This window comes from Oratosquilla oratoria, chromosome 20 (genome assembly GCF_046742065.1).
Source record: "Oratosquilla oratoria isolate Oo_2021 chromosome 20, ASM4674206v1, whole genome shotgun sequence".
Lineage (NCBI taxonomy): Eukaryota > Metazoa > Arthropoda > Malacostraca > Stomatopoda > Squillidae > Oratosquilla > Oratosquilla oratoria.
This window is the reverse complement of record NC_134796.1, coordinates 37,683,644-37,711,640: the sequence shown is the minus strand read 5'-3', so window position 1 is coordinate 37,711,640 and position 27,997 is coordinate 37,683,644. Positions and strand designations below refer to the sequence as shown.

The 27,997-nt window shown below is 39.8% G+C and overlaps 4 protein-coding genes across 4 annotated transcripts; all 4 read right to left on the bottom strand.

Annotated features, from left to right (window-relative positions):
- Positions 1–541: 541 nt before the first annotated feature.
- On the bottom strand, positions 542–8,188 carry LOC143036244 (uncharacterized). The gene is made up of 5 exons (XM_076203492.1): positions 8,120–8,188; positions 7,112–7,198; positions 6,421–6,566; positions 1,248–1,272; positions 542–904 (listed from the first exon to the last, which is right to left on the bottom strand). The coding sequence occupies exons 1-5, from the start codon at positions 8,186–8,188 to the stop codon at positions 542–544; spliced, it is 690 nt and encodes a 229-aa protein (XP_076059607.1).
- Positions 8,189–10,570: 2,382 nt separating this feature from the next.
- LOC143036243 (larval cuticle protein A3A-like) lies at positions 10,571–13,414 on the bottom strand. The gene is made up of 3 exons (XM_076203491.1): positions 13,340–13,414; positions 11,204–11,290; positions 10,571–10,891 (listed from the first exon to the last, which is right to left on the bottom strand). The coding sequence occupies exons 1-3, from the start codon at positions 13,412–13,414 to the stop codon at positions 10,571–10,573; spliced, it is 483 nt and encodes a 160-aa protein (XP_076059606.1).
- A 1,711-nt stretch (positions 13,415–15,125) lies between these two features.
- Positions 15,126–16,943, bottom strand: LOC143036242 (cuticle protein 19-like). The gene is made up of 3 exons (XM_076203490.1): positions 16,875–16,943; positions 15,767–15,856; positions 15,126–15,446 (listed from the first exon to the last, which is right to left on the bottom strand). Exons 1-3 carry the CDS (start codon positions 16,941–16,943, stop codon positions 15,126–15,128), a joined length of 480 nt encoding a protein of 159 aa, XP_076059605.1.
- Positions 16,944–20,093: 3,150 nt separating this feature from the next.
- LOC143036241 (uncharacterized) lies at positions 20,094–27,703 on the bottom strand. The gene is made up of 5 exons (XM_076203489.1): positions 27,579–27,703; positions 25,773–25,896; positions 25,146–25,451; positions 20,736–20,822; positions 20,094–20,414 (listed from the first exon to the last, which is right to left on the bottom strand). The coding sequence occupies exons 1-5, from the start codon at positions 27,701–27,703 to the stop codon at positions 20,094–20,096; spliced, it is 963 nt and encodes a 320-aa protein (XP_076059604.1).
- Between the last annotated feature and the right edge of the window lie 294 nt (positions 27,704–27,997).

The following is a 27,997-nucleotide window of genomic DNA, read 5'->3' as shown; positions in this document are numbered from 1 at the left end:
CTACCAGTTAGCTTTGGGCTCTTTTTCCACCTAGCCACAACATTTCAGATACGGAGTATGTATCATGTTGTGATGAAAAGCGATATTAGATGGAGTACATGTTATGTGCTGGTGAATCGGGGATATCTTCAGAAAACATGTTTCATGTTATGGTGGAAAGCGATAGAAGATAGAGTACATGTTATATGCTGATGAATCAGGGATGTCTTCAAAGAACAACACACCAAGTGAGAAGTTGACACTTGGAGTTACATGATCAAGCTATGCTTGCTACCCCCATGTACTTGGGTCCAACCAAAGTACATGTAGGACCAAGTAATAAGGACATTTAGTAGGATTGGGATGGTCAGCCCTTATTAGTGTGCCCACATTCTCTGAGTCCCTTTCCATTTTTTCTTTTTTATATTGAATCCTTCATTGATGTTTTGCTATATTGGGCATAGGAATTAGATATACAGGAAAGAAGGTCGCAATGCTTTTATTCGTGTTCATACAAAAATAAATCGTTTATGTCTAACACGCATAGTGGACATGTTTGTCGTTAATGGTATCGGGAAGGGGTAGGGTGATAGGGAGCGGGAGTCGGGTGGTAAGGAGCAGGTGTAGGGCGGTAAGGGGCAGGAGTTGGGTGGTAGGGAGCAGGTGTAGGGCGGTAAGGAGCAGGCGTCGGGTGGTAGGGGGCTGGCTCATAGTGAGGGTACTGGGCCTCCCCTTCGTAGGTGACTTGAGCTACATAACCAGAGTCTCCATTGACTGTGTAGGTGACCGTCTGGAGACGACCGTCGGGGAGGAGGACGGAGTAGGAGCCCTGTGTGTTGTAGCCATCACGGGTTTCCTGGTGACCGAAGTCGTTACCGGAGTAGTCGTGCTTGACAGCGTAGTTGAAGTCGTACTTGGGAGAATCCTGGTGGTCAAGTAAATCATATGATTATATGTTTAACCTTTAACCTGTCTTTTTAATTTGTTGATATCTTGGAAAATGATTCTTATACTGGGACCATGGGTAGTGTTACCAGTGAATTCGCCTCGAATCAGTCAATAATTGAAAGCAAGCATTATCAGTCCCAATGAGATGTAACAAAAGTGCATTCCAATTGTTGACTGTAAACATTGTAAGTGGCAAAAGAGGAAACTAAAAGAGAAGTCAAGGGGTTGTTAAGAACACTTCAGTTGATGGAAGGAAATGACAAAGTTTGACAGACACTGTTCTAAGACATTCATTGTTTCCATAAAGTGATAATACCTACCTGATAGGTGGGTGGAGGAGTGTACCCGTACTGGGGAATAGAAGGAGCCGCCAGGACAGCGCCCATGAGGGCGAGGGTAAAGGTGATCTGAAGTAGAAGTATTATATTGATGAAAACCCAAAATCTATGGAAAAAGCAATCCAAACTGATATATAAAGGTAGGATTATATGTTTATGTTTGTGTTTGCTCGCTCGTTCGTATGTGCGTATGCCTGTGTGTGTGTGTGTGTGTGTGTGTGTGTGTGTGTGTGTGTGTTTATGTGTGCGTATGTATGTATGTGTGTGTGCACATGTGATAAACGATGATTTCGAGGTTTTGTGCCATTTCTCCTGAATACTTCAGAAGATGTTTCGTGTCATTCAGATCAAGAATTAACATAAATCAATTACTATTGAAGAATTTCAAAAATATGTTACTTTGATAGATAAACAAATATATAAACAAATAGAATAATACTGACGAGTTTTGTTAGAGCACTACCTACCTTGACAAACATGTCGCTTCGGCAGGTCTGTTCGAGATGGTGGTGTTCGAACACAGCGGTTATTGTTCTTTGGTAATGAAAAAAGAAACCTACCTATATATATACTTATCTGGAGGATGGGCGTGGCGTTGTGATGTGAGGAGGTGAGTAGGTGGGGCAAGAAGGTTACAACGTGAAGGAGGCCATCGAAGAAAAGGCGCTGGTTGTCCATATTTAGATGGGCGCCTCCGGCACTTTTGATTCTTAGTAGCCAGATGTTAAAGCGTTCGATATTGCATATTTATTATTAGTTCTCTTCATCGAGAATCTCTAGGATCCGAAGGTCCCCAGTAATCGTAACGAAATATATTTTCGTATGTGGAGTGGAATGAAACATGATTCTTCTGGTATACGATGACTGTCTGCATTTCGAAACTTTTCTTCTCAAATATCAGAGATTCTCGTATTTAGTAATTCAACAAAAAGAAGTGTATGTAGAGTGTCATACGAAAGATATCTGAGGCTAGAAATAAAGTCTGTCTGTGAAATCGGAATTTTCGGGTAATCCAAATTCGTATGACATTTGCCCTACTTACCGAGCCCTGTAGAAACTTTGCTCCAATTTTGTGAACAAGATTAGGACTGTTCGAACAGTTGATGAGCATCTACCGTCACACATGGATGGATGTAGAACTTTCTGGAGGGCAGAGTACTTTGAGTGGCTGTACATGGCTGACTCTCTGAGCGACCAATTTTCCCCAGATGTCGGATACTGATCTACCAATAGATGGAATCTCGTCTTTTAACAGTAAGGATATAGAGGCTGTGAATTGAAAGGTTTAAAGGCAGCTTGTATCTGCAGCGTCAGGATCGGGTTGCTGAGAGATGGAGGTGAGACATTTGAAAATCCATGTGAACACAGAACACAGCGTTATACGCTCGCATACCCCCTTGAGCCGTAAGGCGTGTATATAAACTCTGTATGTATCTAGTATGCTCATTCCTTTGAGAAAGTCGATAGACGAAACGTCAGGAAAAAAAGCTTCACCTCCAGTCCATGTTTCCTTTACCGTGTCTATACAAGGTGAGACATTATCATAAACGTTTTTAAGTTAATTGAAACTACTAAACATTTTCGATAATGGATTGTTTCAAGATATTAATTAGTTTCTAGGTTGGGTATTTTGAATGCGTATGCAGATTTTTTTCAATAGGATTTCTTGATTATCATTGTATAAAAAATAAATTGAATGCATAAAAGTTTCTGGTGAAAAGTCGATACATAATGAAATAGAACATCCCTTATCATTTTTGTCCGGTAACTCTTATGATTTATCGTTTGAGTCTGGAAAATCTTTCCATAATCTCTTCTGACTTACTGTCGTGTCCAGTAGATCCTTTCTTAAGCAAGTATGAGGAGATCACAGGAGGATTTGCCGGTCAAGAGTGAGAAGTCAGAAAAACATTTTTGGAGGTTTTACTAAACACAAGCGATAAGTCAGAAGAAATCGTTAAAGAATTTCCCGGGTACTTGTGATAAGTCAGATATCATGAGAGGAGTTACTGGACATGTTACAGTACCACAGGATATTAAGTTAGATAGATCTTCCCATGATCTCTATTAGTTTACTAGTATGAACTTAACATCCTGCAGACCGATCTCTTATCTCTACCATAACTAAGGTGGTGGAAAGATTTGGCCTAGAAAGGATCTTAACACATATACCTACCTTACTGAATTAACATTAAATCAAAGAATGGCCCTCCACCACACGTTGTTTACAAACCTCACCTTTCAAAAACGTCTCTGACTGGCCAAAAACCTTAAAGATTCGATCCTACATGTGATATACAAATGAACTTCACCCAATACAGTGTAGACAAATAAGAAACAGAACATACTTAGATGAGTTGCAGGCACAGGATTTTGAAAAACAAAACAGTTATCACTCTATAAAAACAATTCATAAGAAATACACTTAACTATATATTCGCAACATGATTCCCAAAAATTACGAAAACAATGAACACAATAAAAATAATGGAAATAATAACTGAATGTACTCAGAAACCATCTCTATAGAACAGCACGGGGGAATGATAGGCACTCAAAAGTGCTTAACCTCACTCACCCTTTACGTCACATCACACGTAGTCCACCAAACACATAATAATAATCCCAGTAGTAGTCAACTCAAACATCTATAACAATCTGTTCCCAGTAACCAAACAATATGTACATACATAAGTGTATACTCATTCAGATAATATAACAAGCATTCCAAAACAGACTGAAAAGTTCTATATTTCACTAGGGATCTCAAAAAAAAAAAAAAAAAAAAAATCACTCCTAAGGCAAACAAGAACTGAACTGGCACACCTGCGCACAGGTCACCACTCCGCAGTTAAACAGCATCAAAATTGAATAGTCTTGGTAACAGACATAATTGCCACAGATGCAACCACTAAACAGAAGAGGCAGAGCACCTTATACTATACAGTTCTACGTTCACAATTTCCAGACTGCAGCACAAAATCATTTCATTGAGAGACTTTTGTATTGAATCGGTGTTGATGGCCTGTTCTAGGTGGATGCGAGTCTCATAGAAGAGAGAAGAAATAGAACGGATGAATTGACTGATAAATAGGATACAAATATGTAAACTATGAAAGGGTTACGTAGAGACTGTATTCCATGAATTACAAAAGAAAGAAAAGCTAACCATGAAGAGATCAGCTAGCTTTGGTCTCTAATTTTTTCCACTTAGCCATGACATTTAAGATATGGAGTATATATCATTTTTGATAGGACCTTAAGGAGAGGACCTTAAGGAGAGGACCTTAAGGAGAGGACCTTAAGGAGAGGACCTTAAGGAGAGGACCTTAAGGAGAGGACCTTAAAGAGAAACATCTGGAGGAGGAGCAGGTGATGGACCAAAACAGGTGGAAACGACTAGCGAGGAACGGCGACCCCATATGAAAATGGGAAACGTCAACAGGAAAATAAGAAGATCATTTTTGATAGGAGATGGAGACATGCTATATGCTGCGAATCGGGGATGTCTTCAGAGAGAATATATCATGTTATGGTGGAAAGCGGATGCCTTCAGAGAGCAGGGAGCTAAGCGAGAAGCTGACACTTGGAGTTAGATGATGAAGCTATGGCTGTTACCCGCATCTACTCGGGTCCAACTAGAGTACATGTTGGGCCACGTGACGAGGATATTGAATGAATTGGAATGGTCAGGCCTAATTAGTGTGCTCATGTTCTCTGATTTCCTTCCCATTTTTTTTTTACCACATAATGAATCCTTCATTGATGCTACATTTCTTGATGTTGAAGTTCATCTTGTATTTCTGGGTCCATTCCCATACTTTATCCAGGTCATCTTGTAGCGATCTGCTATCTTCTGTTTTCACTCTCTTGAGTAGTTTGGCATCGTCGGCAAAAAAATTATGTAACAAATTACTCCTTTATCCATATCATTTATGTATATGGCAAATATTAAAGGAGCCAAAACAGAGCTTTGTGGGATGCCACTTTTTACATCTTCCCATTTCGAACTTTTGTCTTTAAGTACCACTCTCATTTTTCTCCCAGTTAAGAAGTCCTTCACCCATTCCAATAGTCTACTTGAATTCCTCCTTTTTTTCTATTTTACTTATTAACATTTTGTCAGGTACCATGTCAAAAGCTTTCTGCAAATCCAGGAAGGCTCAGTCTGCCCATCCATCCCTTTCTTGTATTATCTCAATTGGTCTCAAGTAAAAGCAGATTTGTGGTGCATGATCTTCCACTTCTAAAACCAAATTGTTTGGGGTTTATTATTTTATTTTCTTTCAAGTGTTTGGTCCATCTGCTCCTGATAATCTTTTCGCATATTTTTGCTTCTGTACTTGTGAAGGACACCGGTCTAAAGTGTGTAGGATCTTCCCTGTTTCCTCCTTTGTATATTGGTACTATGTTTGAGATGAGGTGTCTGAGAAGCATAATAGGGGTTTCCCTAAAAAAACGTAGACTCAGAGGTGACTTGATACAGGTCTTTAAGATTTTAAAGGGAATTGACAACATCAAAAGTGATCAAATTTTCACATTGAATGAGAATCAGACAAGAAACAATGGTCTCAAACTATCCGGAAATAGATTCAATTTGGAAGTAGGTAGAAACAACTTTGCCAACCGTGTAGTAAATGAATGGAATAAACTTCCTGCACAGGTAGTGCAATGTAGTTCAGTTCGAAGCTTTAAGAATCAGTTAGATAAATACCTAAGTAAGATGCTGTAATGATTATAATTTATCTTATATTATTTGTTTTTATTTTGTTATCATTTGTCTGTCTGATTTTCATTTATTATTTGTTATATGTCAATTTATTATTATTTGATATTTACCTGTTTGTTTATTATTTAACTATACCTATGCATTTATTTATGTATTTTATTTGTTATTTACATTATTATAGTTTTTATTTATTGTTTTATTATTAATATGATTTTTTTTTCGCATCCGACCTAGATATGGATCAAAAGGTCTCCTGTCGGCATGCTCCGCCTTTGTAATCCTTTGTAATCCTTTGTTTTGCTATATTGGACATAGGAATTAAATATACAGGAAGGAAGGTCGCAATGCTTTTAATCGTGTTCATACAAAAATAAATCGTTTATGTCTAACACGCATAGCGGACATGTTTGTCATTAATGGTATCGGGAAGGGGTAGGGTGATAGGGAGCGGGAGTCGGGTGGTAAGGAGCAGGTGTAGGGTGGTAAGGGGCAGGAGTTGGGTGGTAGGGAGCAGGTGTAGGGCGGTAGGGAGCAGGCGTCGGGTGGTAGGGGGCTGGCTCATAGTGAGGGTACTGGGCCTCCCCTTCGTAGGAGACTTGAGCTACATAACCAGAGTCTCCGTTGACGGTGTAGGTGACCGTCTGGAGACGACCGTCGGGGAGGAGGACGGAGTAGGAGCCCTGTGTGTTGTAGCCATCACGGGTTTCCTGGTGACCGAAATCGTTACCGGAGTAGTCGTGCTTGACAGCGTAGTTGAAGTCGTACTTGGGAGAATCCTGGTGGTCAAGTAAATCATATGATAATATGCCTAACATTTGGTGTCTCATGTGAATTTGTTGATATCTTGGAAAATGATTCTTGTACGGGGACCATGGGTAGTGTTAACAGTGACTTCGCCTCGAATCAGTTAATATTTGATAGCAAGCATTATCTATCCCATTGAGATATAACAAAAGTGCATTCCAATCGCTGGCTGGAAAAGTTGATTGGCTTAAGAATAAATTAAAAGAGAAGCCTTGGGATTATTAAGAACACTTCATTTGGGTGAAGGGTATGACAAATTTTGACAAGCACTGTTCTAAGACATTTATGGTTTCCATAAAGAGATAATACCTACCTGATAGGTGGGTGGAGGAGTGTACCCGTACTGGGGAACAGAAGGAGCCGCCAGGACAGCGCCCACGAGGGCGAGGGCGAAGGTGATCTGAAGTAGAGGTACTATATTAATAAAAACCCAAATTCTATGGAAAAAACAATGAAGATGGGATTATATGTTTATGTTTGCTCACTCGTGCATATGTGTGTATGCTTGTATGTTTGTGTGTGTGTGTTTGTGTGTAGATGTGTGTGTGTGTGTATGTGATAAAGATGATTTCAAAGTTTTGTGGTATTTCTACTGAATACTTCAGTAAAAGCTGTTTCGTGTCGTTCAAATCAATAATCAGTTTAAATCAATTACTATTGAACAATTACCAAAATATATAATTTTGATAGATAAATAAATATATAAACAAACAGAATAATACAGATGAGTTTGGTTAAAGAGCACTACCTACCTTGACAAACATGTCGCTTCGGTAGGTCTGTTCGAGATGGTGGTAATCGAACACAGCGGTTATTGTTCTTTGGTCATGGAAACAGAAATCTCTCTATATATACGAATCTGGAGGATGGGCGTGGCGTTGTGATGTGGGGAGGTGAGTGGGAGGGGCGAGAAGGAGGCCATCGAAGGAGGCCATCGAAGAAAAGGTGTCGCTGGTCTACATTTAGATATCGATGGGTGCCTCCGGCACTTTTGATTCAGAGTAGCCAGATGTTAAAGCGTTTGATGTTGCATATTCATAAGTAGTTCTTTTTATCGGGAATCTCTAGGATCCGAAGGTACCTAATAATCGTAACAAAATCCATTTTCGCATGTGTAGTGGAATATTACATGACGCCTCTGGTATCCGTGATTTTCTACCTTTCAAAAACATTCTTTTCAGATATTAGAGATTCTCGAATTTAGCAATTTTCTTTAAAGAGAATGCCAAGTAAATATATATCTTACACTAGAAATAAAGTTTGTGAGGGAAAATTAACATTTTCGGATAATCTAAATTCAGATGATATTAGCCCTACTTACCAAGCCCTGAATATCCTCTACTTGAAATTCGTGAGCCAGACGAGGACTGTTCGAACATTTGATGAGCATCGAGCGTCACACATGGATGATAGAGTGCTTTGAATGGCTGTACATTACTGACCCTCTGAGCAACCAGCTTCTCCTCGATGTCGGTTGGTTAATAATCTACCAACAGAAGAAATCCTGTTATCTCTGATTAGGTTATAGAGGCTATAAATTGGAAGGCGTAAAGGCAGTTTGCATCTGCAACGTCAGGGTGGAGTTGCTGAGAGCTGGAGGTGAGATCATGAATCATGGATTAAATTCAATGTATTCTGTAGTTTGGCCGTTTGATGACATTTCATTTGACTGTAAAGGAGTATTGGTCGTGCCTCTCGGAAAGAAGAACGACAGTAGTGGATTAGTTACTGAAGTACTATATAAGTCGGGCAAGATACTCATTTCATTTTGCTGGCACAGGTTTGCTTTCACAGTCTAAAGTTTCAGATCCTGGACAGTCTGGATTTATTCTCAGTAAATATTACAGTGATCGGATCCTAACGCACTGGGTTCTTGTGGAGCGCCAACGTAAGTCTTAACAGGGATTGCTTGAAGTCTATGTTGATTTTAAGAAAATTCCATATTCACTGCTCTGTGAGATACCCTGGATCTTATGCTAACCCATGGTGTTTCTGCGACGTTTATAGACCTGGTATTTAGTATATACTCTAGGACAGAAAATGATTGTCAGTATGTAGAAGTGTTTGATATTTTCCTGTTAATTCAAGGACTGCATAGACATGATGATGGACACATTTGTCGATGTCATTGAAAAAGCAACCATTGGTGGCACTAAAGTTATCGTTCTTGTCTTTGCCGTATATAATGTACTTCTTACGAAGTTGCTGGAGTCAAATGCAGATGAAACTACATGCCTCTTTGCCTAAGACCAAGGTCCAGGGGTTTCGGGTTAAATGTGTGGTAAATATAAATCTGTTTAATCAAAGAACGAGTACTTTGATGTCTTAGAAATATCAATATATCTTGGAAGTGTTGTGCATAACAGTGCCGAGTCATGTCAGAAAATCATTTGAAGGATTGCCATGGCAATAATATATGGACTCGCTCAACTGGAGGATATGGTGTTATTAATGTTTATGCATGAAAGCTAAGATCCAAATATTCAAGTACAGTAGTTTGTGATCCCTGTCTTGCTGTATGGCTGTGAGAAATGAGCATTAGATACTGACTATATTAGCCTTCTCAACAATTTTGGGAGCAAGTACCTTCGGAGAATTAGTTGGTATCGTTGATATAATTTCATATCAATGAATTGCTCTATCTATGAGATTAAACCAAGACCTATTACTAGCATAATTTGTGAACGTCAATTCCGGCTCTATGAGCATATGGCCAATTTCCCTGATGATGATCCGTCTCACAAGGTTATCACTGTAAGAGACAACACTGGGTGATGGAGACAAAAAGGAATGCTCATAGTATTCATGGCTGGGGCGAGTCGCCCGTTTTTGCCGAGATTTGTTTGGAATGAGAAAGGCGACTGCTTGGGGATTCGCTCGAAGAAACTGTGGGGAATGGCGTTGGCATGTGAGTGAAGCAACGGACTCTCGGCTGATGCTCATAGTTATCTATGATGATGATGACAAGTCTTAGAATATGGAACATTCATCTTGTTATGTTGGAAAAGGGAAGGGTAAAGAGTAATCGTTGCATACAGGAGAATCAGATGTATTCAGAGACTAGAATTAACACCGAGAGGAAGGTCAATAAAAGGGGAAATTGTAGGTGCTAGTTTAAGGTGACGTTCGGAGTGCTTTTATGCGTGTCTTGGTCGTTGTTTGTCTGTGCACCTGGGTATGGTCAGAGGGTGTCTATTGGATGCTGAACCACGTAAGGGGTAGATTCAATAGCGTTGGTGTTAGTGTGCCCATGTTCTCTGCGTTCCTCCCCAGTTTCCGTTTACTTCCCCTATCTTGGTTGTTTATTGTAGTATGTACGGTATATTACTGCTATTTTTTGTGTAATTTCATTCCATTGATGTATACGCATTTTCTTTGTTGGTGAATTATTTATTCTTTTAAGATTACTGGACTTTCTTAACCCCTAAATGTGTTTTTTTCCCTATAATAATCAAATATTTCCTTGTTGATGATTTTTTGTTAACACCTAACAATAATTGTTATGATAATCAAAGTATTTCACGTTTCAATAATATATAAAAACGACTTAATTAAATGATTTTGTCTTGTATAAAGGAAGAATTAAAGCTGTTCGAAGGATCTGCGTTGAACTTCTTTTAAGAGATTTAATCATGCAATGATGTTTTGCTAGATATATTATATAATTGTCATAGGGATTAGATACACACGAAGTAAGTTCAAAATGCTTATATTTTCGTTCGTACAAAAATAGATAATTTATTTCTAAGATGCATACCGGACATGTTTGTCATTAATGGTATCGGGAGGGGGTAGGGTGATAGGGAGCGGGTGTTGGGTGGTAGGGAGCAGGTGTAGGGCGGTAGGGGGCGGGGGTAGGGTGGTAGGGGGCTGGCTCATAGTGAGGATACTGAGCCTCCCCTTCGTAGGAGACTTGAGCTACATAACCAGAGTCTCCATTGACGGTGTAGGTGACCGTCTGGAGACGACCGTCGGGGAGGAGGACGGAGTAGGAGCCCTGTGTGTTGTAGCCATCACGGGTTTCCTGGTGACCGAAGTCGTTGCCGGAGTAGTCGTGTTTGACAGCGTAGTTGAAATCGTACTTGGGGGAATCCTGGTGGTCAAGTAAATCACATGATGATATGCTTAGTATTTAATCTGTCATGTGAGTTTGTTGATATTTTGTAAAATGATTCTTATACGGGGACCATGAGTAGTGTTACCAGTGACTTCACCTCGAATCAGTCAATAATTGAAAGCAAGCATTATCTATCCCACTGACATATAACAAAAGTGAATTCCAATTGCTGGCTGTAAACATTGGAAATGGTTTATTAAAAACACTTCAATTAATGGAAGGATATGAATTTTTTTTATAAACACTGTTCTAAGACATTCATGGTTTCCATAAAGAGATAATACAAACCTGATAACTGGGTGGAGGAGTGTAGCCGTACTGGGGAACAGAAGGAGCCGCCAGGACAGCGCCCACGAGGGCGAGGGTAAAGGTGATCTGAAATAGAGGTACCATATTGATAAAGTCCCAAACTCTATGGAAAAAAAACCAATGCAAATTGTTATATGTTCATGTTTGTGTTTGCTTGCTCGTGCGTATGTTTGTATGTGTGTGCGTGTGTGTATTTATTTGTACCTTACGGGAAAGGGAGCTAAGGTTGTGGTGTTGTTTTTTTGTGTATGTGTGTGTATGTGTTTGTGTGTGTATGTGTGTGTGTGTGTGTGTGTGTGTGTGTGTGTGTGTGTGTGTGTGTGTGTGTGTGTGTGTGTGTGTGTGTGTGTGTGTGTGTGTGTGTGTGTGTGTGTGTGTGTGTGTGTGTGTGTGTGTGTGTTTGTGTTTGTGTTAATGACAAACGATGATTTCGAAGTTTTGTGCTATTTCTACTGAATATTTCAGAAGCTGATTCGTGCTGGTCAAATCAATAATCAGTTTAAATCAGTTACACTTGAACAATTACAAAATAATATTATTTTGATGAATATATAAATGAATAAATAGATAAATGAACGGAATAATAGTGATGAGTTTGGTTAAGGAGTACTACCTACCTTGACAAACATGTCGCTTGGGCGGATCTGTTCGAAATGATGGTGATCGAACACAGCGGTTATTGTTCTTTGGTCATGGAAGTAGAAATCTCTCTATATATACGAATCTGGAGGATGGGCGTGGCGTTGTGATGTGGGGAGGTGAGTGGGAGGGGCGAGAAGGAGGCCATCGAAGGAGGCCATCGGAGAAAAGGCGTCGCTGGTACACATTTAGATTTCGATGGGCGCCTCCGACACTGTTGAGCCTTACTAGCCATATGTTAAAGCGTTCGATGTTACATATTTGTAAATAGCTCTCTTTTTTGAGAATATCTAGGATCCGAAGGTACCTAGTAATCGTAACAAAATCGATTTTCGCTTGTGTAGTGGAATATTACATGATACCTGTGGTATCCGTGATTTTCTGCCTTTCGAAAATATTCTTTTCAGATATTAGAGATTTTCGAATTTAGCAATTTTCAGTAAAGAGAATGCCATGTAAAATATATCTTATGCCAGAAACAAAGTTTGTGAGGGAAAATCGACATTTGTGGGTAATCTAAATTCAAATAACAATAGCTCCACTTACCGAGCCTTGAATAAGCTCTATTTTAATTTTGTGAGCCAGATGAGGACTGTTCGAACAATTGATGAGTATCGAGTGTCACACATGGATAGATGTAGAGCTTTCTGGTTGACAGATTTTTTTAAGTGGCTGTACATGGCTGACTCTCTGAGCGACCAGCTTTTTCCTGTATTTCGGTTACTGATCTATCGGTATAAAATTTCGTCCTCTCTGAGTTAGGTTGTAAAGGCTATAAATTGAAATATGTGAAAGCAGTTTGCATCTGAAACGTCAGGGTGGAGTTGCTGAGAGCTGGAGATGAGATAATGAATCGTGGATTAAAGTCTGTGCTTTCTGTCGTTTGGCAGTTTGATGGGATTTCATATGAATGTAACGGGATATTGGTCGTCCCTCTGAAAGGAGAACGACAGTAGTGCAACAGTTACTGAGTATTGTATAAGTCGGACAAGACACTCATCCCATTTTGTTGGCACAGGTTTGCTTTCGTAATCTAAAGTTCCAGATGCTTGGACAGTCTGGGTTTATACTAAATAGATATTACACTGATCGAATCCTAACGCTTTGTGTTCTTGTGGAACGCCAACATAAGTTTTAACAGGGATTGCTTGAAGTCTATGTTAATTTTAGGAAAATACCATATTCACTGTTTTGTGAGATACCCTATATTTTATGCGAATGCATGGCATATCTGCGAGTTTTATAGACCTGGTGTTTAGCATATACTCTAGGGCAGAGAATGATTGTAAGTGTGGAGAAGTGCCTGATATTTTCTTGTTAATTCAGGTGTGAGGCAGTAATGTGCCCTCGCCTCAACACTTTTCTACGCCTGCATAGACTTGGTGATGGACATATTTGTCTATTTCATTGCAAAGCAACCATTGGTGGCAATTAAGTCATCATTCTTGTCTTTGCCGAATATACCGTACTTCTTACGAAGTTGCTGCAAGTCCTAATTGCAGCCCTCAAATCAATGCCCATGGAGACAAATGCAGATGCAACTACAGGCATCTTTGTCCAAGACCAAGATCCAGGGGCTTCGGGTTAACTGTGTGACAAATAAAAATTTGCTTAGACAAACAAAAAGGAATTTGATGTCTTATAAATATCAATATATCTTCGCAGTGCCGTGCATGACAGTGGCAAGTCATGCCAGAAAATCATTTGAAAGATTGTCATTGCCATGATTTATGGACTCGTGCAACTGGAGGATATGGCGTGTTTAATGTTTTTGCATGAAAACTAAAATCCAAATATTCAAGTCCCTTGTGATACCTGTCTTGCTGTATGGCTGTGAGAAGTACCTTCGGAGAATTAGCGAGTATCGTTGATATGACTTCATATCAATGAATCGTTCTCTCTGTCAGACTAAATAAAGACCTATTACAAGCATAATTCGTGAACGTCAGCTCAGACTCTATGAGCATGTGGCCAATTTCCCTGATGATTATCCATCTCACAGGGTTATCTCCATAAGAGACAACACTGGGTGATGGAAACAAAAGGAATGCTCATAGTACTCATATTCATGGCTGGGGCGAGTCGACCGTTTCACCCAAGATTCGTTTGGAATGAGAAAGGCGGCTGCTTGGGGAATCGCTCGAAGAAACCGTGGGGAGTGGCGTTGGCATGTGAGTGAAGCAACGCACTCTCGGCTGATGCTCATACTTATCGATGATGATGATGGCAATTCTTAGAACATGGAACATTCATCATGTTATGTTGGAAAAAGGGAAGGGCAAAGAGTATTCGTTGTACACAGGAGAATCAGATGTATTCAGAAACTAATATGCCCAATGAGAGGGTAGTCAATAAAAGAGGAAAATGTAGGTGCTAGTTATTGATGATGATGATGATAGCAATACTTAGAATATGGAACATTCATCATATTATGTTGGAAAAGGGAAGAGTAAAGAGTATTCGTTGCATACAAGAGAATCAGATGTATTCAGAGACTAAAATGCCCAATGAGAGGGTAGTCAATAAAAGGGGAAACTATATGTGGTAGTTTAAGCTGACATTCGGAGTACTTGTATTCGTGCCTTGGTCGTTGGCTGCTTGTACACCAGGGTATGGCCAGAGGGTGTCTATTGCGTGCTAAACTACGTAAGGGGTAGATTCAGTTGCGTTGGGAGGGTTGATGTTAGTGTGCCCATGTTCTCTGCGTTCCTCCCCAATTTCTGCTTACTTCCCCCTCCTTAGTTGTTTATTGTTGCATATTTTTGTGTAATTTCATTCTATTGGTGTATGCAGATTTCCTTTGCTGATGATTTTGTTTTGTAAGATTACTGAACTTTGTTAACCCCCAATTTTTTTTTATCATAATCAAATATTTCCTTGTTGATGTTTTTTATTAACCCATAATATTATTTTCATAGTAATCAAAGTATTTCATATTTACTTTAATATTTTGAGAGTCTTATGTAAACTTATGTTTCAATAATATATAAAAATTGACTTAATCTAATGGCTGGTAGTTTTTCTTAATATAGCAAATATATTTAAATTGTTTCGTCTTGTAAAAAGGAAGAATTAAAGCTGTTTGAGGGATCATCGTTGAATTTCTTATAAGAGATTTAATCACGAACTGATGTTTTGCTAGATTTGTTATGTTATTGTCATAGGGATTAAATACACACGAAGTAAGTTCGAAATGTTTTTATTTTCGTTCGTACAAAAATAGATAATTTATTTTTAAGATGCATACCGGACATGTTTGTCATTAATGATATGGGGCAGGGGTAGGGTGATAGGGAGCGGGTGTTGGGTGGTAGGGAGCAGGTGTAGGGCGGTAGGGGGCGGGGGTAGGGTGGTAGGGGGCTGGCTCATAGTGAGGGTACTGGGGCTCCCCTTCGTAGGTGACTTGAGCTACATAACCAGAGTCTCCATTGACGGTGTAGGTGACCGTCTGGAGACGACCGTCGGGGAGGAGGACGGAGTAGGAGCCCTGTGTGTTGTAGCCATCACGGGCTTCCTGGTGACCGAAGTCGTTGCCGGAGTAGTCGTGCTTGACAGCGTAGTTGAAGTCGTACTTAGGAGAATCCTGGGGGTCAAGTAAATGAAATAATGTTATGCTTAACATTTAACCTGTTTTGTGATTTCCTTGATATCTTGGAAAATGATTCTTTTACGGGCAAGATTTGCCTCGAATCAGTCAATGATTGAAAAGCAAGCATTATTTGTCCCACTGATATATTATAAAAGGGCATTCCAATTGGTGGCTGTAAGGAATGCAAGTGGCTAAAGAGGAAACTAAAGAGAATTCTCGGAGTTATTATGAACACCTCAATTGGTGGAAGGAAATGACAAAGTTGACAAACAGTCCTAAGACATTCATGGTTTCCATAAAGAGATAATACCTACCTGATAGGTGGGTGGTGGAGGAGTGTACCCGTACTGAGGAACAGAAGGAGCCGCCAGGACAGCGCCCACGAGGGCAAGGGTGAAGGTGATCTGAGGTAGAGGTACTATATTAGCAAAAACCCAAATTCTATGGAAAAACAATTCAAACTAATATATGAAGGTAGGATTGTAGGTTTATGTTTGTGTGTGCTCACTCTATGTATATGTGTGTATGTGTGTGTGTGTGTGTGTATATGTGTGTGTGTGTTTGTGTCTGTGTGTGTTTATGTGTGTGTGTTTGTGCATGTGTGTGTTTATGTGTGTGTGAGTGTGTGTGTGAGTGTGTGTTTGTGGTGTGTGTGTGTATGTGTGTGTGTGATTTCGAAGTTTTGTGTCATTTCTACTGAATACTTCAGAAGATGCTTCGTGTCATTCAAATCAATAATTAGTATAAGTCAGTTACCAATGAATAATTACAAGAATATATTATTTTGATAGATAAATAAATATATATATAGATAGAATAATACTCATGAGTTTGGTTAAAGAGCACTACCTACCTTGACAAACATGTCGCTTAGGTTAGTCTGCTCGAAATGGTGGTTGTCGAACACAGCGGTTATTGGTCTTTGGTCATGGAAACAGAAATCTCTCTATATATACGAATCTGGAGTATGGGCGTGGCGTTGTGATGTGGGGAGGTGAGTGGGAGGGGCGAGAAGGAGGCCATCGAAGGAGGCCATCGAAGAACAGGCGTCACTGGTCCACATTTAGATTTCGATGGGCGCCTCCGACATTCCTGAGCCTTAGTAGCCAGATGTTAAAGCGTTAGATGTTGCATATTCATAAATAGTTGTCTTATTGGGAATCTCTAGAATTTGGAGGTACCTAGTAATTGTTACTAAATCTATTTTCGTATGTGTAGTGGAATAATACAATATGCCTCTGTTATTCGTGATTTTCTCCCTTTCGAAAAGTTTCTTTTCAAATATTAGAGATTCTCGAATTTGGCATCTTTCAATTAAGGGAAGTGTATATAGAATGTCATTTAACAGATATCGGGTAGAAATAAAGTCTACCAGAAAAAATTGAGGGTAATTTAAATTCAAATGACTTTAGCTCTACTTACCGAGACCTGAATAAACTCTGCTTCAAATTTGTGAGCCAGATGAGGACTGTTCGAAGAATTGATGAGCATCTAACGTCAAACATGGATGGATGACAGAGTACTTTGAGTGGCTGTACATAGCTGACCCTCTGAGCGACCAGCTTTTCCTAGATGTCGGTTACTGATCTATCGATACATAAAATTTCTTCCTCTCTGAGTTTAGTTGTATAGGCTATAACTTGAAATATGTGAAGGCAGTTTACATCTGCAACGTCAGGGTGTAGTTGCTGAGAGCTGTAGGTGAGATCATGAATCGTGGATTAAACTCCGTGCTTTCTGTCGTTTGGCAGTTTGATGGCATTTCAAATGACTGTAAAGGGGTATTGGTCGTCCTTCTCTGAAAGGAGTACGACAATAGTGCAACAGTTACTGAAGTATTACATAAATCGCTCAAGACTTTCATCCCATTTTGCTGGCACAGGTTTGCTTTCACAATCTAAATTTTTAGATGCTTGGATATTCTGATTTTATACTCAGCAAAAATTACACTGATCGGATCTTAGCGCTTTGTGTTCTTGTGGAGCGCCAACGTAAGTCTTAACAGGGTTTGCTTGAAGTCTATGATGGTTTAAAACGCCATATTCACTGCGTTGCGACATACCCTGGAATCTTATGCGAATCCATGGCATTTCTGCAAGGTTTTTAGACCTGGTATCTATCATGTACTCGAGAACAGAGATTGATAGTAAGTATGGAGAAGTGTCCGATATTTTCCTGTTAATTCAGGTGTGAGGCAGTAATGTACCCTCGCCTAAACACTTTTCAACTCCTGTATAGGCCGGGTGATGGACACATTTGTCGATGTCATTGAAAAAGCAACCATTGGTGGCACTAAAGTCATCGTTCTTGTCTTTGCCGAATATACTGTACTTCCTACGAAGTTGCCGGGAGTCCTGGCTGCAACCCTCAAATCACTGCTAACGGAGACAAATGCAGATGGAACTACAGGCCTCTTTGTTCAAGACCAAGGTCCAGGCAGCGAGGCAAAGAACGAGTATTTTGAGGTCTTAGAAATATCAATATATCTTGGTAGTGTCGTGCATGAGAGTGGCAAGTCATGCCACAAAATTATTTGAAGAATTACCATGGCCATAATTTATGGACTCGCTGAACTGGAGGATATGGCGTTGTTAATGTTTATGTTTGAAAACTAAAATCCAAATATTCAAGTCGTTTGTGGCATGGCTGTGAGACATGAGCATTAGATACTGACTATATTAGGCTTCTCAACAATTTTCGTAGCAAGTTCCTTCGGAGAATTAGTGAGTATCGTTTATATCACTATATATCAATGAATCGCTCTCTCTATGAGATTAAACCAAGACTTGTTATCAGCATAATTCGTGAACGACAATTCCGGCTGTATGAGTATGTGGCTAATTTTCCTGATAATGACCCGTCTCACAGGGTTATCACCGTAAGAGACAACGCTGGGTGATGGAGACAAAATAAAGGCTCAAAGAGTATTCATGGCTGAGACAAGAATATCGTTTCTGACGAGGTTTGTTTGGAATGGGAAAGGCGGCTGCTTGGGGAATCGCTCGAAGAAACCGTGGGGCATGTGAGTGAAGCAACACACTCCCGGTTGATGCTCCTAGTTATTGATGATGATGGCAATTCTTAGAATATGAATCATTCATCATGTTATGTTGGAGAAGGAAAGGGTAAAGATTATTCGTTGCATATACGAGAAACAGATATATTTAGAGACTAGAATGCCCAATGAAAGGGTGGTCAATAAAAGAGGAAAATGTAGGTGCTAGTTATTGATGATGATGATGGCAATTCTTAGAATATGAATCATTTATCATGTTATTTTGGAAAAGGGAAGAGTAAAGAGTATTCGTTGCATACAGGAGAATCAGATATATTCAGAGACTAGAATGCCCAATGAGAGGAAAGTTAATAAAAGGGGGAACTACTGTATAGGTGCTAGTTTAAGCTGATCATCCGGAGTGCTCGTATGCGTTCCTTGGTTATTGGCTGCTTGTACACCAGGGTATGGTCAGAGGATGTCTATTGCTTGCTGAACCACATAAGGAGTAGATTCGGTAGCGTTGGTGTGCCCATGTTCTCTGCGTTCTTCCCCAATTTCTGTTTATTTTTCCCTCCTTGCTTGTTTATTGTAGTATGAATATTACTGCTATTATTGTGTAATTTCATTCCACTATACTAAACGCAACGAGAACTGGCCGCTAAGGCGGGGTTAGGGAATATCCCGATGATGCCACACCGCTCTCTCTCTCTCTCTCTCTCTCTCTCTCTCTCTCTCTCTCTCTCTCTCTCTCTCTCTCTCTATATATATATATATATATATATATATATATATATATAATGTATTTATCCATGGCGAGAACGTGCGTGTGGATGCAATGCTTTCTGAATGCAGTGTGAGGGCGTGACCAGAGAAGGGATGGAGTGGCAACGTCGCTCTCTTTTGCTCATATGCCATGTCCACGACTCGAGGAAACGAGACCTTTGTATAGAAAACATTGCTTTGATTTTTACCTCAGTGGTGGTGTGTGACAATTTTTTTATATAATTATATATGGCAACACTATAAAATTATAGAATAAAATTTAAAATGAAATAGAATTATAAAGTAATTATATGCGGCAACACAGGGAGAATCCCCGTGCTCCGCCTTAACGGCCAGTTTTCGATGCATCGAGTATAGTGTGCGCAGATTTCCTTTGTTGTTGACTTATTTATTTTTCGTAAGGTTAACCCTATTTCTTCTATCATAATCAAACTTTTTCTTGTTGACGAATGATTTGTTTTATGTAAGATTTCTGGAATTTCTTTGTTAACCTCTAAATATTATTTTTATCATAATCAATGTATTTTATATTTATCTTAATATTCTGAGAGTTTTATGTAAACTTATGTTTCAATGATATATAAAAACGACTTAATCTGATGACCGATAATTTTTCCTGATACTAATACAGTAAATATATTTCAATGATTTCTTCTTGTAAAAAGAAAGAATTAAAACTGTTCGACGGATCACTTTTGAACGTCTTATAACAGATTTTATCATGCACTGATATTTGCTAGATTTTTTATATTATTGTCATAGGGATTAGATACACACAAAGTAAGTTCGAAATGCTTTTATTTTCGTTCGTACAAAAATAGATAATTTATGTTTAAGATGCATATCGGACATGTTTGTCATTAATGGTATGGGGCAGGGGTAGGGTGATAGGGAGCGGGTGTTGGGTGGTAGGGAGCAGGTGTAGGGCGGTAGGGGGCGGGGGTAGGGTGGTAAGGGGCAGGCTCATAGTGAGGGTACTGGGGCTCCCCTTCGTAGGTGACTTGAGCTACATAACCAGAGTCTCCGTTGACGGTGTAGGTGACCGTCTGTAGACGCCCGTCGGGAAGGAGGACGGAGTAGGAGCCCTGTGTGTTGTAGCCATCACGGGTTTCCTGGTGACCGAAGTCGTTGCCGGAGTAGTCGTGCTTGACAGCGTAGTTGAAGTCGTACTTGGGAGAATCCTGGGGGTCAAGTAAATGAAATAATGTTATGCTTAACATTTAACCTGTTTTGTGATTTCCTTGATATCTTGGAAAATGATTCTTTTACGGGCAAGATTTGCCTCGAATCAGTCAATGATTGGAAAGCAAACATTATCTGTCCCACTGATATATTACAAAAGGGCATTCCAATTGGTGGCTGTAAGGAATGCAAGTGGCTAAAGAGGGAACTAAAGAGAAGTCTCGGGAGTTATTATGAATACCTCAATTGGTGGAAGGAAATGACAAAGTTGACAAACAGTCCTAAGACATTCATGGTTTCCATAAAGAGATGATACCGACCTGATAGCTGGGTGGAGGAGTGTACCCGTACTGGGGAACAGAAGGAGCCCCTAGGACAGCGCCCACAAGGGCGAGGGTGAAGGTGATCTGAGGTAGAGGTACTATATTAGCAAAAACCCAAATTCTATGAAAAAAAAATCAAACTAATATATGAAGGTGGGATTGTAGGTTTATGTTCGTATTTGATCACTCGTGCGTATGTGCGTATGTCTATGTATATGTGTGTATGTGTGTGTGTGTTTATGTGTGTGTTTGTGTGTGTGTGTTTGTGTCTGTGTGTGTTTGTGTCTGTGTGTGTTTGTGTGTGTGTGTGTCTGTGTGAGTGTGTGTGTGTGTGTATGTGTGTGCGTGTTTGTGTGTGTATGTGTGTGATGAACGATGATTTCGAAGTTTTGTGTCATTTCTACTGAATACTTCAGATGTTTCGTGTCATTCAAATCAATAATTAGTATAAGTCAGTTACTATTGAATAATTACAAGAACATATTATTTTGATAGAGTAAATAAATATATAGATAGAATAATACTCATGAGTTTAGTTAAAAAGCATTACCTACCTTGACAAACATGTCGCTTAGGTTGGTCTGCTCGAAATGGTGGTGGTCGAACACAGCGGTTATTGGTCTTTGGTCATGGAAACAGAAATCTCTCTATATATACGAATCTGGAGTATGGGCGTGGCGTTGTGATGTGGGGAGGTGAGTGGGAGGGGCGAGAAGGAGGCCATCGAAGGAGGCCATCGAAGAAAAGGCGTCACTGGTCCACATTTAGATTTCGATGGGCGCCTCCGACATTCCTGAGCCTTAGTAGCCAGATGTTAAAGCGTTCGATGTTGCATATTCATAAATAGTTTTCTTTATTGGGAATCTTTAGAATTTGGAGGTACCTAGTAATTGTTATTAAATTCATTTTCGCATGTGTAGTGGAATATTACAATATGCCTCTGATATTCGTGATTTTCTGCCTTTCGAAAATATTCTTTTCAGATATTAGAGCTTCTCAAATTTAGCAATTTCAGTAGAGAAGTGTATATAGAATGCCATGTAAAAGGTACCTTAAGCTAGAAATAAAGTTTGTGAGGGAAAATAGACATTTACGGGTAATGTAGAATCAAATGACATTAGCTCTACTTACTGAGCACTGAAGAAACTCTGCTACATATTTGTGAGCCAGATGAGGACTGTTCGAACATTAGATGAACATCGAGCGTCACATATGGATGGATGTAGAGCTTTCTGGATGACCCTCTGTACATGGTTGATCCTCTGAACGACCAGCTTTTTCTGGATGTCGGTTACTGATCTATCGATACAAAATATTTCGTTCTCTCTGAGTTAGGTTATAGAGGCTATAAATTGAAATATATGAAGGCAGTTTGCATCTGTAACATCAGGGTAGAGTTGCTGAGAGCTGAAGGTGAGATCATGAATCGTGGATTAAACTCCGTTCTGTCGTTTGGCAGTTTGATGACATTTCCTTTGACTATAAAGGGGTATTGGTCGTCATTCTCTGAAAGGAAAACGACAATAGTGCAACAGTTACTGAAGTATTACACAAGTCGTACAAGACGTTCATGCCATTTTGCTGGCACAGGTTTGCTTTCACAATCTAAAGTTTCAGATGCTTGGATATTCTGGTTTTATACTCAGCAAAAATTACACTGATCGGATCTTAGTGCTTTGTGTTCTTGTGGAGCGCCAACGTAAGTCTTAACAGGGATTGCTTGAAGTCTATGATGGTTTTAAGAAAACGCCATATTCACTGCGTGGCGACATACCCGGGAATCTTATGCGAATCCATGGCATTTCTGCAAGGTTTTTAGACCTGGTATCTATCATGTACTCGAGAACAGAGATTGATAGTAAGTATGGAGAAGTGTCCGATATTTTCCTGTTAATTCAGGTGTGAGGCAGTAATGTACCCTCGCCTAAACACTTTTCAACTCCTGTATCGGCCGGGTGATAGACACATTTGTCGATGTCATTGAAAAAGCAACCATTGGTGGCACTAAAGTCATCGTTCTTGTCTTTGCCGAATATACTGTACTTCCTACGAAGTTGCCGGGAGTCCTGGCTGCAGCCCTCAAATCACTGCCCAGAGAGACAAATGCAGATGGAACTACAAGCCTCTTTGTTCAAGACCAAGGTCCAGGCAGCGAGGCAAAGAACGAGCATTTTGAGGTCTTAGAAATATCAATATATCTTGGTAGTGTCGTGCATGAGAGTGGCAAGTCATGCCACAAAATTATTTGAAGGATTGCCATGGCCATAATTTATGGACTCGATGAACTGGAGGATATGGCGTTGTTAATGTTTGTGTTTGAAAACTAAAATCCAAATATTCAAGTCGTTTGTGGTATGGCTGAGACATAAGCATTAGATACTGACTATGTTAGGCTTCTCAACAATTTTGGTAGCAAGTTCCTTCGGAGAATTAGTGAGTATCGTTTATATCACTATATATCAATGAATCGCTCTCTCTATGAGATTAAACCAAAACCTGTTATCAGCATAATTCGTGAACGAAAATTCCGGCTGTATGAGTATGTGGCTAATTTTCCTGATAATGATCCGTCTCACAGGGTTATCACCGTAAGAGACAACGCTGGGTGATGGAGACAAAATGAAGGTTCAAAGAGTATTCATGGCTGAGACGAGTCGATCGTTTCTGCCGAGATTTGTTTGGAATGGGAAAGGCGGCTGCTTGGGGAATCGCTCGAAGAAACCGTGGGGCATGTGAGTGAAGCAACACACTCCCGGTTGATGCTCCTAGTTATTGTTGATGATGGCAATTCTTAGAATATGAATCATTCATCATGTTATGTTGGAGAAGGAAAGGGTAAAGATTATTCGTTGCATATAGGAGAATCAGATATATTTAGAGACTAGAATGCCCAATGAGAGGGTGGTCAATAAAAGAGGAAGATGTAGGTGCTAGTTATTGATGATGATGATGGCAATTCTTAGAATATGAATCATTCATCATGTTATTTTGGAAAAGGGAAAGGTAAAGAGTATTCGTTGCATACAGGAGAATCAGATATATTCAGAGACTAGAATGCCCAATGAGAGGAAAGTCAATAAAAGGGGGAACTACAGTATAGGTGCTAGTTTAAGCTGATCATCCGGAGTGCTCGTATGCGTTCCTTGGTTATTGGCTGCTTGTACACCATGGTATGGTCAGAGGATGTCTATTGCTTGCTGAACCACATAAGGAGTAGATTCGGTAGCGTTGGTGTGCCCATGTTCTCTGCGTTCTTCCCCAATTTCTGTTTATTTTCCCCTCCTTGCTTGTTTATTGTAGTATGAATATTACTGCTATTATTGTGTAATTTCATTCCACTATACTAAACGCAACGAGAACTGGCCGCTAAGGCGGGGTTAGGGAATATCCCGATGATGCCACATCTCCACAGATAACACGGCCCGCACGGCTCACCCGCCCGCTCTCTCTCTCTCTCTCTCTCTCTCTCTCTCTCTCTCTCTCTATATATATATATATATATATATATATATACATATATATATATAATGTATTTATCCATGGCGAGAACGTGCGTGTGGATGCAATGCTTTCTGAATGCAGTGTGAGGGCGTGACCAGAGAAGGGATGGAGTGGCAACGTCGCTCTCTTTTGCTCATATGCCATGTCCACGACTCGAGGAAACGAGACCTTTGTATAGAAAACATTGCTTTGATTTTTACCTCAGTGGTGGTGTGTGACAAAAAATTATTATATAATTATATATGGCAACACTATAAAATTATAGAATAAAATTTAAAATGAAATAGAATTATAAAGTAATTATATGCGGCAACACAGGGAGAATCCCCGTGCTCCGCCTTAACGGCCAGTTTTCGATGCATCGAGTATAGTGTATGCAGATTTACTTTGTTGTTGAATTATTTATTTTTCGTAAGGTTACTGAAGGTCCTTTGTTAACCCCATTTCTTCTATCATAATCAAACTTTTTCTTGTTGACGAATGATTTGTTTTATGTAAGATTTCTGGAATTTCTTTGTTAACCTCTAAATATTATTTTTATCATAATCAATGTATTTTATATTTATCTTAATATTCTGAGAGTTTTATGTAAACTTATGTTTCAATGATATATAAAAGCGACTTAATCTGATGACCGATAATTTTTCCTGATACTAATACAGTAAATATATTTCAATGATTTCTTCTTGTAAAAAGAAAGAATTAAAGCTGTTCAAAGGATCACTTTTGAACGTCTTATAACAGATTTTATCATGCACTGATATTTGCTAGATTTTTTATATTATTGTCATAGGGATTAGATACACACAAAGTAAGTTCGAAATGCTTATATTTTCGTTCGTACAAAAATAGATAATTTATGTTTAAGATGCATATCGGACATGTTTGTCATTAATGGTATGGGGCAGGGGTAGGGTGATAGGGAGCGGGTGTTGGGTGGTAAGGAGCAGGTGTAGGGCGGTAGGGGGCGGGGGTAGGGTGGTAAGGGGCTGGCTCATAGTGAGGGTACTGGGGCTCCCCTTCGTAGGTGACTTGAGCTACATAACCAGAGTCTCCGTTGACGGTGTAGGTGACCGTCTGTAGACGCCCGTCGGGAAGGAGGACGGAGTAGGAGCCCTGTGTGTTGTAGCCATCACGGGTTTCCTGGTGACCGAAGTCGTTGCCGGAGTAGTCGTGCTTGACAGCGTAGTTGAAGTCGTACTTGGGAGAATCCTGGGGGTCAAGTAAATAAAATAATGATATGCTTAACATTTAACCTGTCTTGTGATTTCCTTGATATTTTGGAAAATGATTCTTATACGGGCAAGGTTTGCCTCGAATCAGTCAATGATTGAAAAGCAAGCATTATTTGTCCCACTGATATATAACAAAAGGGGATTCCAATTGGTGGCTGTAAAGAATGCAGGTGGCTAAAGAGGGAACTAAAGAGAAGTCTCGGGAGTTATTATGAATACCTCAATTGGTGGAAGGAAATGACAAAGTTGACAAACAGTCCTAAGACATTCATGGTTTCCATAAAGAGATGATACCTACCTGATAGCTGGGTGGAGGAGTGTACCCGTACTGGGGAACAGAAGGAGCCCCTAGGACAGCGCCCACAAGGGCGAGGGTGAAGGTGATCTGAGGTAGAGGTACTATATTAGCAAAAACCCAAGTTCTATGAAGAAAAAAAAAATCAAACTAATATATGAAGGTGGGATTGTAGGTTTATGTTTGTATTTGATCACTCGTGCGTATGTGCGTATGTCTATGTATATGTGTGTATGTGTGTGTTTGTTTATGTGTGTGTTTGTGTGTGTGTGTGTTTGTGTCTGTGTGTGTTTGTGTCTGTGTGTGTTTGTGTGTGTGTTTGTGTCTGTGTGAGTGTGTGTGTGTGTGTGTATGTGTGTGCGTGTTTGTGTGTGTATGTGTGTGCGTGTGTGTGTGTGATGAACGATGATTTCGAAGTTTTGTGTCATTTCTACTGAATACTTCAGATGTTTCGTGTCATTCAAATCAATAATTAGTATAAGTCAGTTACTATTGAATAATTACAAGAACATATTATTTTGATAGAGTAAATAAATATATAGATAGAATAATACTCATGAGTTTAGTTAAAAAGCATTACCTACCTTGACAAACATGTCGCTTAGGTTGGTCTGCTCGAGGTGGTGGTGGTCGAACACAGCGGTTATTGGTCTTTGGTCATGGAAACAGAAACCTCTCTATATATACGAATCTGGATGATGGGCGTGGCGTTGTGATGTGGGGAGGTGAGTGGGAGGGGCGAGAAGGAGGCCATCGAAGGAGGCCATCGAAGAAAAGGCGTCACTGGTCCACATTTAGATTTCGATGGGCGCCTCCGACTTTCCTGAGCCTTAGTAGCCAGATGTTAAAGTGTTCGATTTTGCATATTCATAAATAGTTCTCTTTATCGGGAATCTCTAGAATTTGGAGGTACCTAGTAATTGTTACTAAATTCATTTTCGCATGTGTAGTGGAATATTACAATATGCCTCTGATATTCGTGATTTTCTGCCTTTCGAAAAGTTTCTTTTCAGATATTAGAGCTTCTCAAATTTAGCAATATTCAGTAGAGAAGTGTATATAGAATGCCATGTAAAAGACATCTTAAGCTAGAAATAAAGTTTGTGAGGGAAAATGGACATTTTCGGGTAATCTATATTCAAATGACATTAGCTCTACTTACTGAGCACTGAAGAAACTCTGCTACATATTTGTGAGCCAGATGAGGACTGTTCGAGTATTAGATGAACATCGAGTGTCACACATGGATAGATGTAGAGCTTTCTGGATGAACCTCTGTACATGGCCGACCCTCTGAACGACCAGGTTTTTCTGGATGTCGGTTACTGATCTATCGATACAAAATATTTCGTCCTCTCTGAGTTAGGTTATAGAGGCTATAAACTGAAATATATGAAGGCAGTTTGCATCTGTAACGTCAGGGTGGAGTTGCTGAGAGCTGGAGGTGAGATCATGAATCGTGGATTAAACTCCGTGCTTTCTGTCGTTTGGCAGTTTGTTGGCATTACATTTGACTGTAAAGGGACATTGGTCGTTCTTCTCTGAAAGGAGAACGACAATAGTGGAAAAGTTACTGAAGTATTACACAAGTCGTACAAGACGTTCATGCCATTTTGCTGGCACAGGTTTGCTTTCACAATCTAAAGTTTCAGATGCTTGGATATTCTGGTTTTATACTCAGCAAATATTACACTGATCGGATCTTAGCGCTTTGTGTTCTTGTGGAGCGCCAACGTAAGTCTTAACAGGAATTGCTTGAAGTCTATGTTGGTTTTAAGAAAATGCCATATTCACTGCGTTGTGACATACCCTGGAATCTTATGCGAATCCATGGCATTTCTGCAATGTTTATAGACCTGGCATTTATCATGTACTCTAGAATAGAGATTGATAGTAAGTGTGGAGAAGTGTCCGATATTTTCCTGTTGATTCATGTGTGAGGCAGTAATGTGCCCTCGCCTAAACACTTTTCAACGCCTGTACGGACCGGGCGATGGACACATTTGTCGATGTCATTGGAAAAGCAACCATTGATGGCACTAAAGTCATCGTTCTTGTCTTTGCCGAATATACTGTACTTCTTACGAAGTTGCCGGGAGTCCTGGCTGCAGCTCTCAAATCACTGCCAACGGAGACAAATGCAGATGGAACTACAGGCCTCTTTGTTCAAGACCAAGGTCCAGGCAGCGAGGCAAAGAACGAGTATTTTGAGGTCTTAGAAATATCAA

Coding starts and splice junctions, on each gene's coding strand:
- LOC143036244 (XM_076203492.1), bottom strand. CDS start 8,188: ATGCTCATCAAATGTTCGAACAGTCCTCGTCTGGCTCACGAATTTCAA. Junction 7,199..8,119: donor TAGAGGATATTCAGGGCTTG/GTAAGTAGGGCT, acceptor CCTCTACTTCAG/ATCACCTTCGCCCTCGCCCT. Junction 1,273..6,420: donor CCCTATCACCCTACCCCTTC/CCGATACCATTA, acceptor TCCCCAGTACGG/GTACACTCCTCCACCCACCT.
- LOC143036243 (XM_076203491.1), bottom strand. CDS start 13,414: ATGCCTGTAGTTGCATCTGCATTTGTCTCCATGGGCATTGATTTGAGG. Junction 11,291..13,339: donor TTAGGACTTGCAGCAACTTC/GTAAGAAGTACG, acceptor CCTCTATTTCAG/ATCACCTTTACCCTCGCCCT. Junction 10,892..11,203: donor CTCCTCCACCCAGTTATCAG/GTTTGTATTATC, acceptor CTTGACCACCAG/GATTCCCCCAAGTACGATTT.
- LOC143036242 (XM_076203490.1), bottom strand. CDS start 16,943: ATGCTCATCAATTCTTCGAACAGTCCTCATCTGGCTCACAAATTTGAA. Junction 15,857..16,874: donor CAGAGTTTATTCAGGTCTCG/GTAAGTAGAGCT, acceptor CCTCTACCTCAG/ATCACCTTCACCCTTGCCCT. Junction 15,447..15,766: donor CTCCACCACCCACCTATCAG/GTAGGTATTATC, acceptor CTTGACCCCCAG/GATTCTCCTAAGTACGACTT.
- LOC143036241 (XM_076203489.1), bottom strand. CDS start 27,703: ATGAATCAACAGGAAAATATCGGACACTTCTCCACACTTACTATCAAT. Junction 25,897..27,578: donor GATTCGCATAAGATTCCAGG/GTATGTCACAAC, acceptor TTTTCTTCATAG/AACTTGGGTTTTTGCTAATA. Junction 20,415..20,735: donor CTCCTCCACCCAGCTATCAG/GTCGGTATCATC, acceptor CTTGACCCCCAG/GATTCTCCCAAGTACGACTT.